The sequence below is a fragment of the Amblyomma americanum genome, chromosome 7, assembly GCF_052857255.1.
Source record: "Amblyomma americanum isolate KBUSLIRL-KWMA chromosome 7, ASM5285725v1, whole genome shotgun sequence".
Taxonomy (NCBI): domain Eukaryota; kingdom Metazoa; phylum Arthropoda; class Arachnida; order Ixodida; family Ixodidae; genus Amblyomma; species Amblyomma americanum.
In genome coordinates this window covers 20,525,563-20,541,074 of record NC_135503.1, presented here as the reverse complement: position 1 = coordinate 20,541,074, position 15,512 = coordinate 20,525,563, and the positions used below count along the sequence as shown (strand labels likewise).

The 15,512-nt window shown below is 51.8% G+C and overlaps 1 protein-coding gene across 1 annotated transcript in view; it reads left to right on the top strand.

Moving 5' to 3' along the window:
• Positions 1 to 643: 643 nt before the first annotated feature.
• Positions 644 to 15,512, top strand: part of LOC144098628 (monocarboxylate transporter 11-like) — a 65,285-nt gene continuing 50,416 nt past the window's right edge. The window contains exons 1-2 of the mRNA XM_077631416.1: positions 644 to 1,199; positions 2,670 to 3,382. Of these exons, the coding sequence (XP_077487542.1) occupies positions 2,938 to 3,382 (445 nt within the window). The 5' untranslated portion in view covers positions 644 to 1,199; positions 2,670 to 2,937. The remainder of the gene's footprint in view (positions 1,200 to 2,669; positions 3,383 to 15,512) is intronic.

Genomic DNA, 15,512 nt, shown 5'->3' with positions numbered 1-15,512 from the left:
AAAAACATATGAACAAAGGAAAAAAAAATCTGGAGATGCAGAGCTCATGTTAGTACGTCAACTGGCTTTATCCGCAGAAAGACACCGACAGTTAGCGAACAAGAAACATAGGCAAACGCAGAACGTGACGCTAGTGTGTGCCTTGTCGTTTTCGCTCGCATGTCGATGTATTTTTCTGCTAGTAGCTGCGTCCTAGCATCCTCTAACTATTCGCTTGCTAAGTTTTGCAGATCCATAAAGTTCTCCTCCTCCTGACCACTGAGCAATGGACCACAACTCTCAGCATTTCTCCCAACTCCCATTTCGCCAAAATCTACACCGGGGCAGTTTTCTGTGGCTATACAGCAGACGCCGAGAGCGCTTAGCGAACGCTTCCATAAATGTGCTTCACTTCTCACGCGCACGCTAGCCAGCCACACAGGTTTGACGGCTCCCGCTGGTCATTTCGCCGTCCCCAAGTACTACAGTGCTACATAGCCTCCCCAACGCAGCACCCATCTAGTGTCTCGGAGCGTCAGGGAGACCACGTGCAAAACGGAGAGCGGCGCAGCAGCAGCAGCCGCAGAAACGAGCGCTTCTGCGCGCTTGCGCAGCCAACGGCGGCTCCTCGGCAGCGCGGCCGGCTCCTCCCGCTGAGATGTTCAGTCGCGCGCGCGGCCAGCGGCGAGAGCGGAGCGGTCTCGAGTTGGCGGCGCGACGGGCCCTCCTAGACCACCCGACCACTGCCGCTGGGAGGAAATGCACCTCCTCGTTTGCTTTCCGTTCCGCGACCGATAGAAAAACGCCCCGTCGCTGCCTCTGTGTCGTAGGTGTCTACCTCGGCCAATTGCTGAACGAGACAGGTTGCTCGGGTTTGTTTTTGTGTATTAGGAAGTTTCTGAAGATTGTGCTGCGACACGTAGTGAGTGCGGGTCTGTTCGTGTGCAGTGTGAGACACATCTTGAAACTACGGGAAGTCAAGACTTTGTATTCCTGTTCGATGTGTGTGTTTGTGCCTTGAAACTTGCTTGGTGCCTTCGTGCCCGTGGTTGCATCTGACGTCTTCAACGATTCGCTCATTATTCTGGAGGCTCCCTTTTTTTTTGTTCTCCGCCAGCACTCAGAATGAGTTCACATCAGGGCATAACTTGGTGGGACGAAGGCGAGTGGTGAGTGTGATTTTAAGCGCGCTAGTTCCAGAGACCAAGGTGACATTACAAGTGAGTGCATCATTTCTATTCGTGTCGCCTCAGTACTACACGCATCGGTTACCGGAATGAACAGCCCCGATCTGGCTTCAATGCGAAACAAGGACGCCAGTTTTGAATCACTTGCGTGTGGAGACCACCTTCAGCGAAGGATTGACAGACAGTTCAGGAAGCTTGAAGCGCGCGTTCATGACGAAGCCCTGTCACGTTGCTTTTCATGCTTGTTAAATCAGTGGCTGACGAACACCTGAACGCCGCCAGCACTCCTGGTTGATTACAATCGAATTTTTGGAGACAGCAAACGCGTCAAGTTTTTCACCGCTAAGAGCGCACATTTGAATTTGGCATAATAACGCTGTAAATCTTTTTTTCAGTAACGGGACGATAAACTTAAAGCGGAAGTCTTTTTTTTTTACTCTGTAGTTAATGAGCTTAGGGTTGATGACGTCTTTCACGAAATTTTCAGGCTTGCTGGTTTATTATCAACTTGCTCTCAACGTGAAAAAGGGATGCAATGATTTGGCTTCGTTATCTCGCTAAACTGCTTCAATTTTCTTACCATGACCGGATTTTATTATGTCGCATTACAGTTCACCTAATGATTACTGCAACTGATTAGTTTGCTTTATTAATAAAAACCACAGTGATGAGCTCCGAACGTTGAAGGTCACTTGTGAGAGCGATTTCAGCTAATGCGTACACTGCCATTTATACTTGTTCTTTAGAGCGCAATATATTTTGTGCCATCCGCATGTTAAGGAGGTCACCTAAACCGACAGAAAGAGATTGATCTCCTGTGCTGTAACCTCTGACGACCGTGTTGTCTGCCGCAAGCATGAGAAATGGTGTCTGCTTATTTTGAAAAGCGGTCACAGGTGCGGCGCCTATCCAGGTGAAGTATTGCTCTATATATTCAGTGAGTGACTTCTCGTCTATTGGCACTAAAATTTAGAGCGATTATATCACCCCGAGCAGCTCGCAAGGCTTGCTTTTGCATGTTAGAAGAGTGGTCTTCACATTTAACTATGAAACTATTGTTAAGCAGCATTATGAAGTAGCAGATGATATTTGCACAATCCGGTTCTAATTTATACGCGCAAAAGCCGTGACGATACATGGAATGATATGCATCGAGCTGATATTTAGAAATAGTGGGCACTCTAATTTCTGTTCTTCGGATAAAAAAAAGAGGCGGTACAAGTGTTTCGAAACTAATTAGTATTAATTTTAGAAGCGTTACAGCCAACAGAAACGTATGTGAACGTAAATACCCGTTATAACGGCAAACTCTTGATGTAAGGTTTGCAAAAACTTCAATGTACGGTTCAGTAAGTGTGAAAAAGTAATCTGACAGATGAACTGACTCGACATTTGTCTGTTCGCAAGAAAATGTCAGGATATGTGATGCGAATGTGCGGTAACCAATACACGTCTTACCGGAACTCTTAGGCTGACATTTTATTATTGGTCCCTGTCGAATAGAAATCTCTGAAAAGCCACAAGGGAACACGCTTACGCTTAGCGAATCCTTCGAGAGCATACGCCACTTCTCTGCCCGCCTGATTGATTGAGGACTCACTTCTGCGGTTCAGCTGTTGCGTCTCGTCGAACGTCGGAGGCAACGACAAGAAAGAGTGACGTTTCATTCGCTTCACATCGTGGACGAAACTTTTCCACTGAGCTAGAGAGGATTCAGCTCAGCAACTGATCGAAGCCGAGAAATAGCACGGAAGCATACGCCATAAGTGTAATGGGAACAAAGACAGTGGGAAGCATGGCTTCCGCATCGACCGCTTCAAAGGCCGTCGCTTCACTGCCGGGTTCCAGGAGAGTGGCGTCCCCAACGAGGCTAGAACTTTGCGACGAAATTGAAGAGGACGCCGAGGACAGGGCTGAGGGTAAAAGTGGTCAGGGCACGCCTGCCGGTCAGCGTCGCCCTCAGCACGGACGATCGGACAGCCGGCCGGAGAGGCCTTCGTCCCGGTCCGAGCCCGCGACTCCCCGGCTGACGAGTGCCGAGCAGCGCGTAGCGGCCACCATCCGGCAGCACTACTACCCGGAGGGCGGCTGGGGCTGGGTGGTGTGCGCCTGCGTGTGTCTCGTCAACGCGCTCAGCTGGGGGCTGCAGCTCAACTACGGCGTCCTCCACTCCGCCGCCGTGCAGCAGTTCGGAGAGGAGCACGCCGACGACGTCCGTGAGTATACTCGCTGCATATCTCCTTTCCATTCCGTTTTTGCACAAGGAATGGCTCACTTTCTTCTGTGTGCATTACCTCTGGGTGCTTGTAGAGCTTCTGCTCTCGTGAGCCCTGTGTACCGCTGCAAGTAATGGCCAACGGACATGTCGAAAAGTGATCTCCCTTTGATCTCTCCCATTTCTATGTCTCCCTCCGTTCTCCATCCCACGTGTAGGGTAGCATACCGGGCGCTGCCTAGTCAACCTCCCTACCTTTCCGTTTGTATTTCTCTCTCTCTCTGCTCTCGTCAGATTTTTATGTATATTTTTGTTTATGTGCACATTGCAATATACTGCAGGCCTGAATTTCCTTTCCTCGTACGAGACGCAGGGCGAAACAAATGTAAAAGTAGTGCGCAGTATCTGTCTCATATATCTTTGGACACCTGAACCGCGCCGAAAGGGAGGGATATCCCTCCTCTATCCCTTCACTCTCGGCGCGGTTCAGGTGTCCAAAGATATATGAGAGAGATACTGCGCCATTTCCTTTCCCCAAAAAACGAATTATTATTATTATGCACAATAATGAAAGAGAGAGAGAGAGAGAAATGTGAACGAAAAGGCAAGGCGGTTAACTAGGCGACGCCCAGCACGTGTAAAGGGGAACGAGGAAATAGCACGAGAAGATAGAAAGGGGAGAGTGGAAATGAAGATCACTTTTTCTCGTGTCCATACAGGCCACTACTAACAAGACACGTACGGCACACTGAAAATTTACAACCTTGAACCCGAACCTGAATCCTCAAGCTCGAAAATACTGAGGCGGTTCTAAGGGGCCGGGAAAAGTACAAGAATAACAAACGACACAGACTTAACGTAATCGGCCCAACAAACGCTTTTCAAATGGCCGAATAAAAGTAGAGGAGTGCGAGGTGGCTTCCGCGGAGGAGTTTTTCAGTCCAAATCTGTACCCTGAAAATAGGAGTGTTGGAAGAAATTTCTCTCGTGGAAGCGCGGCTTCACGTCAGCTCTTACGATTGGCCGTTTGATTCGTTGTTTGCCGGGATTGGGATCGGTGAACACTTACGCGCCGCCCCATTCACGGAGCCCCCTGACGTAAGCAAAATTCAGTGAATAAGACAGTCTTCTTAAGAAAGACGTCGCTGGAAAATTAATCCTCTTTCGATGAAACATCTCAGACATAACTTAGACAGAAACATGCTTTAGCATTTAGCCGTCAATGAAAAACAATATGAAAAATAAATAAAAACGTGAGTGCCTCCAATTTTTTTCGTACACTTCTCGGGGCAAGTGGGGGTAGCTGTAACGGTTGCAAGAGAGGATAATTGTCGTCAGTTCACGCTTCACGATATTGACTAGACACTAGTTTCCGCGAAGAGCCGCCAATGTGAAGCTGTGAAGGCATGCTTGTCCGGACGAGCCTCATCGCTGAAACGAGAAATTATGGGTTCGACCCTCAGTTAATGAGCCCCAAATAAACGTGTCTGCCATCTGTAACGAGCACTCTCGCGTGTTATCGCTGTGTTTTTGATTTCTTCGCAATGTCTATCATTGGTATACGGCTAACCGTTAATGCTATCTCCTTGCCGTCGAAACGAACAAGCAGCAGTTCGTGAGTCCGGCCGATGAAATAGTCGTGTGATGACCAAATTACAGCGTCGCCATCCATGTAAGTTAGGTTTGCAAACGTAAAAGGCATAGGTATAATTGCGCCATGAACTGAATTTCTACGAGTGTTGGGTGTTCCGGGAGTCGAATAACGAATAGAAATTAGTTACGCCTGTCTTGGACGACATTCATTCCCACGCAGTTGTGAGGTTCTCGCGGGAGCCCTGTAATGACCCCGAGATGTGCACTTAAAGACTGCGCGCCTAACGCGAGCATAAATCGTGCGTTGCCGGATAACGCGGTAATACCAAACGCCCGCCGCAAACAGGATGCGTACCCCCGAAAATCTTCACGGCGGCTGCTCTTTCGCTAGTTGGCCACGTTTCTGCTTTTAAACTTGTTTTCCACGAATGTTTCATTTCGCCTCACCTTAAGCTACACTTCGTGACCTGAGCAAAAATTATGGGAAAACTTAAGCTCCCTCTTAATGTTATGACGCATAGCGGCCTGTAGTCCTCTCAATTGCACACCTACTCATTAGCACGAGAGTCATAAGATACCACTTTGCGCAGAAGCTGCAAGACATGCACATATAAGCCAGCGCTTATTCCCAAGCAGTGCAAGCCTACCTAGCGTTCCCTATAGTCGGAAACATGTCTGGCTCGCAACGCCAAACCCGCCGCGGTGGCTCAGTGGTTAGGGCGCTCGACTACTGATCCGGAGTTCCCGGGTTCGAACCCGACCGCGGCGGCTGCGTTTTTATGGAGGAAAAACACTAAGGCACCCGTGTGCTGTGCGATGTGTGCACGTTAAAGATCCCCAGGTGGTCGAAATTATTCCGGAGCCCTCCACTACGGCACCTCTTCTTCCTTTCTTCTTTCACTCCCTCCTTTATTCCTTCCCTTACGGCGCGGTTCAGGTGTCCAACGATATATGAGACAGATACTGCGCCATTTCCTTTCCTCCAAAACAAATTAAAAAAAATTTAAAAAAATGCCAAGGGTCGTGGGTTTGCATCGCGCTTTTTTTTAAATTATTAATTGGGTTTTGGGGAAAGGAAATGGCGCAGTATCTGTCTCATATATCTTTGGACACCTGAACCGCGCCGTAAGAGAAGGAATAAAGGAGGGAGTGAAAGAACAAAGGAAGAAGGAGGTGCCGTAGTGGAGGGCTCCGGAATAATTTCGACCACCTGGGGATCTTTAACGTGCACTGACATCGCACAGCGCACGGGCGCCTTAGCGTTTTTCCTCCATAAAAACGCAGCCGCCGCGGTCGGGTTCGAAGCCGGGAGCTCCGGATCAGTAGTCGAGCGCCCTAACCACTGAGCCACCGCGGCGGGTCCGCATCGCGCTTTAAATTTTGATTTTTTTCTTTAAGGGAAATCAATTACTTTATAAATTTAAATAATTTGAGACATGCGGCGACCTTTAATTCGCATTACATGTCATGATTTAATCAATTTCATTCCACGTGTGACGTCAGTTTTACTGTGAGCATTGTAGGGTGTCTAAAATTCCTGCACCATATCATGTGGCTGTGACGTCATGATGTTATCGACCAATAACGCTGGTTTTTCTGTGGCACGGGACTCTTATGTTGGTTTTGAGAGTCGTAATCTCTGCAAAGAGTTATTCACGAATCTGACTCTTCATTAATAGAATGATAATCACACATAAACAAAGGGATCGCCTCCTAAGTTAGCCGCCTCGTAATCACTGTTTCATACACCAGATGAACCGCATCTAAAATCAAGGTTGCCTTGACGACTTTCACATCACCTGAAACTTTGCTACCCCCGACTCCATCTGCAGCACTACCGAACAGCTGTCGATCTACCGCTTGAGACAGGCCATCGATAGTCGCTGCAACAGCGGTGGTTTGGTTGAAACAGTGCTACTCATTGTGCTGGAACATCCATAGCCTACACAAGTGGCAGAACATTCTGTTAGTTTAAAATTGCGGCACTTACGCAAATTATTTTCTTTTCCGTTGATTTTCTCAGCAGCACCATTCATTAAAGTTTTTATCTGAACATCAAATATACGATGGCCTACTTGACAACGGTAATAATATTGTTACGTGACGGCAAGCCGCTGAATGAGATGAGATGACAGATGGTTACAAGATGATTTAATGGCGGACAGCCTGGCGCGAGCAGCCCTGCACAATTCATCGTCTTCTAGTCCGTCCCAATAGCGATCCTATTGTGGCTTGGGGCTGGGACATGATTGTGTCGGAGTTGGGGCTTGCGTCTCTTCTTGAAGGTATGGGTGGTTGGAGAATTGCGCCACAAAGGTGGGGCTGCGTACTATGGGCTTAAGGGTCTGTTCAATGAAGGCGAAACGCTCTTGTATGGTGCAGAAGGACGTGGTGATCAGCTCCTCCAGCCGCGCCAGGCGTTGGTCGGTGACGGCAGCCGTGCTGGCGTAGGTGTTGGCGAACGCTTCGATTTTTGCTTCGAGCTGAGTTTCCAATTGGGTCAGGTCCTTGTACTGTCGTGATGAGGTGCGTGCTCGTTTCTTGGGGGTTGGGTCATTGGTCTGCTCCGGCTGGGGCTCGACTTGGGTTGTATCCATTGATTGTGTGCCTTGGTGTGATGGCGTGTCGGTTTTCTGCTCGGTGATAACGGCGGGTGTACGTGTCTCGAATGACTGAGCTGGGACAGTGGCTGGCTCGGCTCGCTGTGCTTGGAGTTCTTTCTTGGCCTCGGCTAGTTCTTGGGCAAGCCGGCGCGTGGTTTCTACCAGCGTCGCGTTGGTTGCGCGGAGTTGTTCGAGTTCCTTGTAGTAGGGGCTGGTAATCCACGCCTGTCAGCTGCTCGGCGTGGTTCGGCCACTAGTGGCGCTGCTGGAGCTAGCGCTGCTGCTTTTAACTCCGCCCTTTGCGGCGTCGGCCCAGCTGACTCTGTCACGGGAGCGCGATCGCTGAACGCCGAAGCTGTTCCCGTCAGATGAGTCACGGCCGCGGGATGCGCTGCGCGAGGCACGACGGGAAGCGTGGCGTGAGGCATGGCGCGACGCGCTGCGCGACGCGCTGCGGGATCCACTACGGGACGCACTGCGCGAGCGGGAGCGTCCGAGGCGTGGAAACGAGCTTGATTCGAGTGCTTGCTTTTGCTCTTCTTCGGCGTTACGGCGTTCCCATCGCCGTCGCCGTACGACGTATGGAACCTTGTATTTGGCTCTGCAGAGGCGGTCCCCGGTGGGGTGTTCTTCGCCGCAGAGCTTGCACTTGGGGACACACTTGTGGCCCTCTCTTGGATTAGAAACACCGCAGGCAAGGCAAACGCGAACGTCCGGTGTGGGGCACACGTCGCGCCTGTGGCCGACCTTGCCGCATACCTTGCAAACTTCTATTTGCTTCCTGTAGAGACTGCACGGGTAGAGCGTGGATCCGTAACGCACATACTTGGGAACCTTGATACCGTTGAACACTACGATTACTGTCGTCGTGTTTCCGATACGCTTCGCCCCCGCGGCGAGGGGGTTGTACTTGGTAACAATCTGCTGCATTATTTCGGCTTCGCTGTCCTCGAGTGCTATGCCCCTAGTATCTGTCTCATATATCGTTCGACGCCTGAACCGCGCCGTAAGGAAAGGGATAAAGGAGGGAGTGAAAGAAGAATGGAAGAAAGAGGTACCGTAGTGGAGGGCTCTGGAATAATTTCGATCACCTGGGGACCTTTAACGTGCACTGACATCGCACAGCTCACGAGCGACTTAGCGTTTTGCCTCCATAAAAACGCAGCCGCCGCGGTCAGGTTCGAACCCGGGAACTACACCCGCCGCGGTGGCTCAGTGGTTAGGGCGCTCTACTGATCCGCAGTTCCCGGGTTCGAACCCGACCGCGGCGGCTGCGTTTTTATGGAGGAAAAACGCGAAGGCGCCCGTGTGCTGTGCGATGTCAGTGCACGTTAAAGATCCCCAGGTGGTCGAAATTATTCCGGAGCCCTCCACTACGGGCACCTCTTTCTTTCTTCCTTCTTTCACTCCCTCCTTTATTCCTTCCCTTACGGCACGGTTCAGGTGTCCTACGATATATGAGACAGATACTGCGCCATTTCCTTCCCCCCAAAACCAATTATTATTATTAACCCGGGAACTCCGGATCAGTAGTCTAGCGCCCTAACCACTAAGCCACCGCGGCGGGTGCGTTTTACGCAGAACCCACTTTCATGAGCTGCACACGCAATGCCGGCAGACGCTTTCCCTCTTGACCGAAGGTCAAGGCCAGCGGTAATCGTCAAGTCAAAGGGACAAAGTCGAGATAATAGCTTTAACAGTCGCTGGTGTCGCTGCTATAGCTGACGTCATGTGCCGAACCTGGCCATCGCCATGCTCATGATTTTTTTTTTTTACCTCTAGCGACTTTCAAGGTGAAACCTGCGGCCCCGCTGGGCTTTTTGCTTCAAAGTTTTCTGCGTCTAGAACGCGTCTAGAACGCTGTGATCGCCAACGCCAATGAACACCGAAAGCTTTCGCTTTGTATATCCTGCCTAATCCACATTGTTTTCTTTTTTACTGTGGTCCGCGTGTCCACCGATAAATGTGAGGCTGCTACTGCAGCACTTCCTTTGCTCAAAGACAATTTCAATCTTAGTTACTTATGCGCCATAGTAAACCATTGACAGCAACACGATACGATACGATACAGCACACGAGACCAGCGCTAGATATCCGAAATGGCCTAGGCGATTCGTGCAGAGTACACCTTTATTAACGCTCGTAACTGCGCAAACAATCTGGAAAAGATTGCGTCTGTAGTCTTCTTTGAGTAAGGAAAAAAAAAACGAAGTTGAAAGTATTGAAATGTGCCTCTCTTTTCGCGCATATGTTTTACCCAACTATTTAAATAACGATATACTGTGTGCTAAAAGAGAGGCTTTCAGGTCGAAAAAGTATGCACAGCATGGCGCAGCCCAAGGGTTAATGAATAAACATGACTCCCTAGCCTCAAAAAATAGGGTTTTTGACGCAAGGGAAAGCGTTTTTCGGCACTGTAATACCATGTTTAGAGGGCGCTAAAATACATGCGAATCATGTTAACTAGTAAAGTAATTAGTTTCTAATAGTTACGTTTTAACTATTACCAATAGGCGCACGATTGCAATTACAGATTTCTAGCCGACCGTTAGTCATAGTAAAAGAAAAATTGGTTTTCGAAGAAACGAAATGGCCTAGTAATTGTCGCCCATATGTCGGTGGACACCCGAACTGCACCTTGAGAGAAGGAATAAAGGAGGGAGTGAAAGAAGAAAAGAAGAAAGTGGTGCGGTGGTGGTGCTGGTGGTGGTGGTGGTGATTTTTTATTAAAATAATAGTAAAAAGGAAAGAAAAGATTTTTGCTAGCCCCGGCATCTGCCATCGATACTGAATCACCTGAGCTGGGGCAGCGGAAATAAAGGATAGCAGACAGAATGAAGAAATTAAATGAAAGAGGTGAAGGGACAGGAAGAGAGGATAGGGGGAGAAGTAATATGTACAAACTATTTACACAATAAGAAATCTGTCCAGGTTGTGCGCGTGATTAGTTCATTTTAGAGGAATTAAATCACACACGCGCACAGCACTGTGTTGGCTACAACTAAAGTGGAGCGTCCAGTTTTTAATCGTTCAAGGTAGAACTCCCGGAGCGTTCGGTCAGTGCGTGTAACTACCTGACGTAGAACAGACGGGACGTCAAGCCCGTGTACTCGAGGAATGCACAGAGGCTCACCAAACTTCGCTCACGAGTGCGCGCACTGCCCTGCGGCCACAATAGCATCTTGACTGAGTCTGGTAGTATGCCCTGCGCCCTATAGGCCGCGAGCATATCGCGACGAGCATCGGCGAACGCGGCACAGTGAAGGAGCAGGTGTTCTAGTGTTTCCACTGCACCGCATCCGTCACACACATCACTCGTCGTGATTCCGTGACGCACCCGTCGTTCTCCGGGCCACACGCAGCCAATGCGCGCACGGAGGATCATTACATGTTGTGACCGCGTAAGTGCGCGACAGCCGGTAATACTGTCGATGCGCTCACCTCCTGCGATGCGTGGGTCGGGGTGCTGCTTTCGGAGATGGTCGTGGATGGCCGCACGCACGTCCTCCAGCGCAAGGGGCAGATCGCTGGCAGGAAGTTGGTGTGCCTTAGTGCAGGATCCGGAATAATTCTGACCAAATAGGGATCTTTACCGTGCACGCCCCCGCCGCGGTGGCTCAGTGGTTAGGGCGCTCGGCTACTGATCCGGAGTTCCCGGGTTCGAACCCGACCGCGGCTGCTGCGTTTTTATCGAGGCAAAACGCTAAGGCGCCCGTGTGCTGTGCGATTTCAGTGCACTTTAAAGATCCCCAGGTGGTCGAAATTATTCCGGAGGCCTCCACTACGGCACCTCTTTCTTCCTTTCTTCTTTCACTCCCTCCTTTATCCCATTCCTTACGGCGCGGTTCAGGTGTCCAACGATATATGAGACAGATACTGCGCCATTTCCGGGGGGCGCTGCGTTCGCCGTGGTGAGCAGACGTGCTTATATCGGCTCCGTTGTTAATGCCCGCTTTGGCAGTGCTGATTAGTTTGGATTACGAAGATTTTATTACCACTGTGTTCGTGAAGGTATCCGCTATCATCCGATACCCGACTTTCCATCCAAGGTGCGTTTTTCATCGATTCATCGGACTTTTCCTGGTTCACCGCCAAGAGGAGACGCTAGGCCGAAGCGAACCCAGGGCTCGCTAGGCCTAGCCAGCTGTTCTTCTGCCACAACATGGAGGGTTCCGCCGCCGCTTTGACGCACGGTTCCCAGGTTTCCCAAATGTGCGTGCAAGTAGAAGGAGAAGAAATTACGCCCGAGGAATTCCGACGCTCGCCCGGATGGCTGCACGTCGGCGGTCACACGAGCCGAACACGCCTGTAAGGAACGCAGGGTGAGTCGACTTCTCGTGCCGATACTCCGAGCTCTCGACAGAAGCCTAAATTCAACAAGAACGTTAGGAGCGCAGTTATTCGGGTGGCTCGCATGCCCGCCATGCCTGTAGAAGAAATTAAGATCGTCGTGCGGCCCCGCGATGGGCTCGATATTTTCAAGGCAGGAGCTGCATGCGTGGCTAATGCCATCATGGCGGCAGCGGGAATTGAGACGGCAGACCGAGCTGAGGATATGGCGTGTCCCAATACCCAGCAGAACATTATGGTGCTCAGCACTCCGAGCGAGGAACGAGCGGAGAAGTATGCTCGAATTCAAGCTATCAACGTCCGAGGCAAAATATACGAGGTGCGCGCGTACGGAACGACCGCCCACGACACAGTCAAGGGCGTGATCAGGGGCATAGCACTCGAGGACAGCGAAGCCGAAATAATGCAGCAGATTGTTACCAAGTACAACCCCCTCGCCGCGGGGGCGAAGCGTATCGGAAACACGACGACAGTAATCGTAGTGTTCAACGGTATCAAGGTTCCCAAGTATGTGCGTTACGGATCCACGCTCTACCCGTGCAGTCTCTACAGGAAGCAAATAGAAGTTTGCAAGGTATGCGGCAAGGTCGGCCACAGGCGCGACGTGTGCCCCACACCGGACGTTCGCGTTTGCCTTGCCTGCGGTGTTTCTAATCCAAGAGAGGGCCACAAGTGTGTCCCCAAGTGCAAGCTCTGCGGCGAAGAACACCCCACCGGGGACCGCCTCTGCAGAGCCAAATACAAGGTTCCATACGTCGTACGGCGACGGCGATGGGAACGCCGTAACGCCGAAGAAGAGCAAAAGCAAGCACTCGAATCAAGCTCGTTTCCACGCCTCGGACGCTCCCGCTCGCGCAGTGCGTCCCGTAGTGGATCCCGCAGCGCGTCGCGCAGCGCGTCGCGCCATGCCTCACGCCACGCTTCCCGTCGTGCCTCGCGCAGCGCATCCCGCGGCCGTGACTCATCTGACGGGAACAGCTTCGGCGTTCAGCGATCGCGCTCCCGTGACAGAGTCAGCTGGGCCGACGCCGCAAAGGGCGGAGTTAAAAGCAGCAGCGCTAGCTCCAGCAGCGCCACTAGTGGCCGAACCACGCCGAGCAGCTGACAGGCGTGGATTACCAGCCCCTACTACAAGGAACTCGAACAACTCCGCGCAACCAACGCGACGCTGGTAGAAACCACGCGCCGGCTTGCCCAAGAACTAGCCGAGGCCAAGAAAGAACTCCAAGCACAGCGAGCCGAGCCAGCCACTGTCCCAGCTCAGTCATCCGAGACACGTACACCCGCCGTTATCACCGAGCAGAAAACCGACACGCCATCACACCAAGGCACACAATCAATGGATACAACCCAAGACGAGCCCCAGCCGGAGCAGACCACTGACCCAACCCCCAAGAAACGAGCACGCACCTCATCACGACAGTACAAGGACCTGACCCAATTGGAAACTCAGCTCGAAGCAAAAATCGAAGCGTTCGCAAACACCTACGCCAGCACGGCTGCCGTCACCGACCAACGCCTGGCGCGGCTGGAGGAGCTGATCACCACGTCCTTCTGCACCATACAAGAGCGTTTCGCCTTCATTGAACAGACCCTTAAGCCCATAGTACGCAGCCCCACCTTTGTGGCGCAATTCTCCAACCACCCATACCTTCAAGAAGAGACGCAAGCCCCAACTCCGACACAATCATGTCCCAGCCCCAAGCCACAATAGGATCGCTACCGGGCCTTACGGTCTGGCAGTGGAACTGCAACAGTTACAACAGCAAGAGAGCAGTGCTGCAACAACACATCACCACAGTAACCAAGAAACCCGACATCATCCTGCTGCAAGAAACGGCGACGGTGACCCCCACCCTCCCTGGGTATCGCGCTCATGTTAGCCCGGCGGAGGGACGGGGCGTCTGCACGTTCGTCCGCAAAGGGCTCACGTTCATCGAGCACCAACTCAAACACGGCCGCAGCAGGGTGGAATATACCTTCACCGAAATCATCCCAAACAAACAACGGAAAGGCAGCCTGTTCATCGCCAACATCTACAGTAACCCCAAGCACCAAACACAGAAATTCAAGACCCTACTACACACAGCCAGCACCCAAGCCAAAGACAACACGTTGCTGATCGGAGGGGACTTCAACGCCGCCCATCGAGCGTGGGGTTACGTGAAGGATACGGCCAAGGGACGGGACCCATTACAAGATATCCTGGACCACAACTGTGCCCTGATCACGGACCCCGCTCATCCCACCCGCATGGGCAACTCCGTAGCACGAGACACCACACCAGGCCTTACGTTCATCAAGAACGACCACACGGGCAAAGTAACGTGGCACAACACCGGCGTCGACCTGGGCAGCGACCACTACATCCTCGAAATTACGATACCGAACCAATTCCGGGGCAACACCATTATGCACAAGTGGACGGACTGGGACGGCTTCCGTAAGGGACGTCCCACCACAGCACAAGACATCACAGACATCGAAACCTGGACGGAAGAGCTTTGCGATGCTGTGCACTCGGCCACCAAAACCATCGAAACGGACGAGGACGTCATCGCCATGGATAGCCGCCTGGCCCATCTGTTCCAGGCCAAACGTTCGATACAGGCGCGCTGGAAGCGGCAATGGTGGAATCGCAAATTGAGAAAGAAGGTAGCCGACTTAAACAGGGCCATTGAACACCACTGCAAGGTCCTGTGCCGTCAGCAATGGAACGAAATCTGCAACCGAGCTGACAGGCAACTGCATCGCGGTTGCACCTGGAATCTATTTCGGCACCTCCTAAACGAAACCAAGACCAAGTCACACCAGCGCGACCGCCTCGCCCGCCTCCTGCACACCACCACACAACAACAAGGAAAAGACGCCGTTATCAAGAGCCTGGAAGCCAAGTATCTGCCGGACACGCCAACGGAAATCCACCCGCCGTACGGGGGGCTGCCCAACGCGCGGCTCGACCGAGACATTACCGTGTCAGAGGTACGAGTAGCGCTGCACGAGCTCAACACCCGCTCAGCAGCCGGCCCCGATCTCGTTACCAACAAGATGCTACGAAACCTCGACAATGCATCGATCGAGGCACTAACCCGTTACTTCAACGAATGCTGGCGTTCGGGCAAGCTCCCCGGACAGTGGAAAACGGCAAGAACAATCCTGATCCCGAAACCGGGCAAACCACCGGACATCGGCAACCTGCGTCCCATCTCGCTTACATCCTGCGTGGGCAAGGTGCTGGAGCACGTGGTGGCCAACCGGTGGCAGGAATACCTGGAGAAGAAAGGCCTCTATCCGGACACGATGATCGGCTTCCGACACAGACTCAGCACACAAGACGCCATGCTACAACTAAAACAAGAAATCATCGACAACAAGACACAAGACAGCAAAGTAATTCTGGGGCTCGATCTACAAAGCGCATTCGACAAAGTCAAACACTCAGCCATATTAGCACAAGTATCACGACTCAACATGGGGGTAACGAGCTACAATTACATCCAAGACTTCTTGACCAACCGCACGGTGGAACTGCACGCCGGAGACCTCAGACTCCCCGAACGCAAGCTCGGTAGCACGGGTACCCCG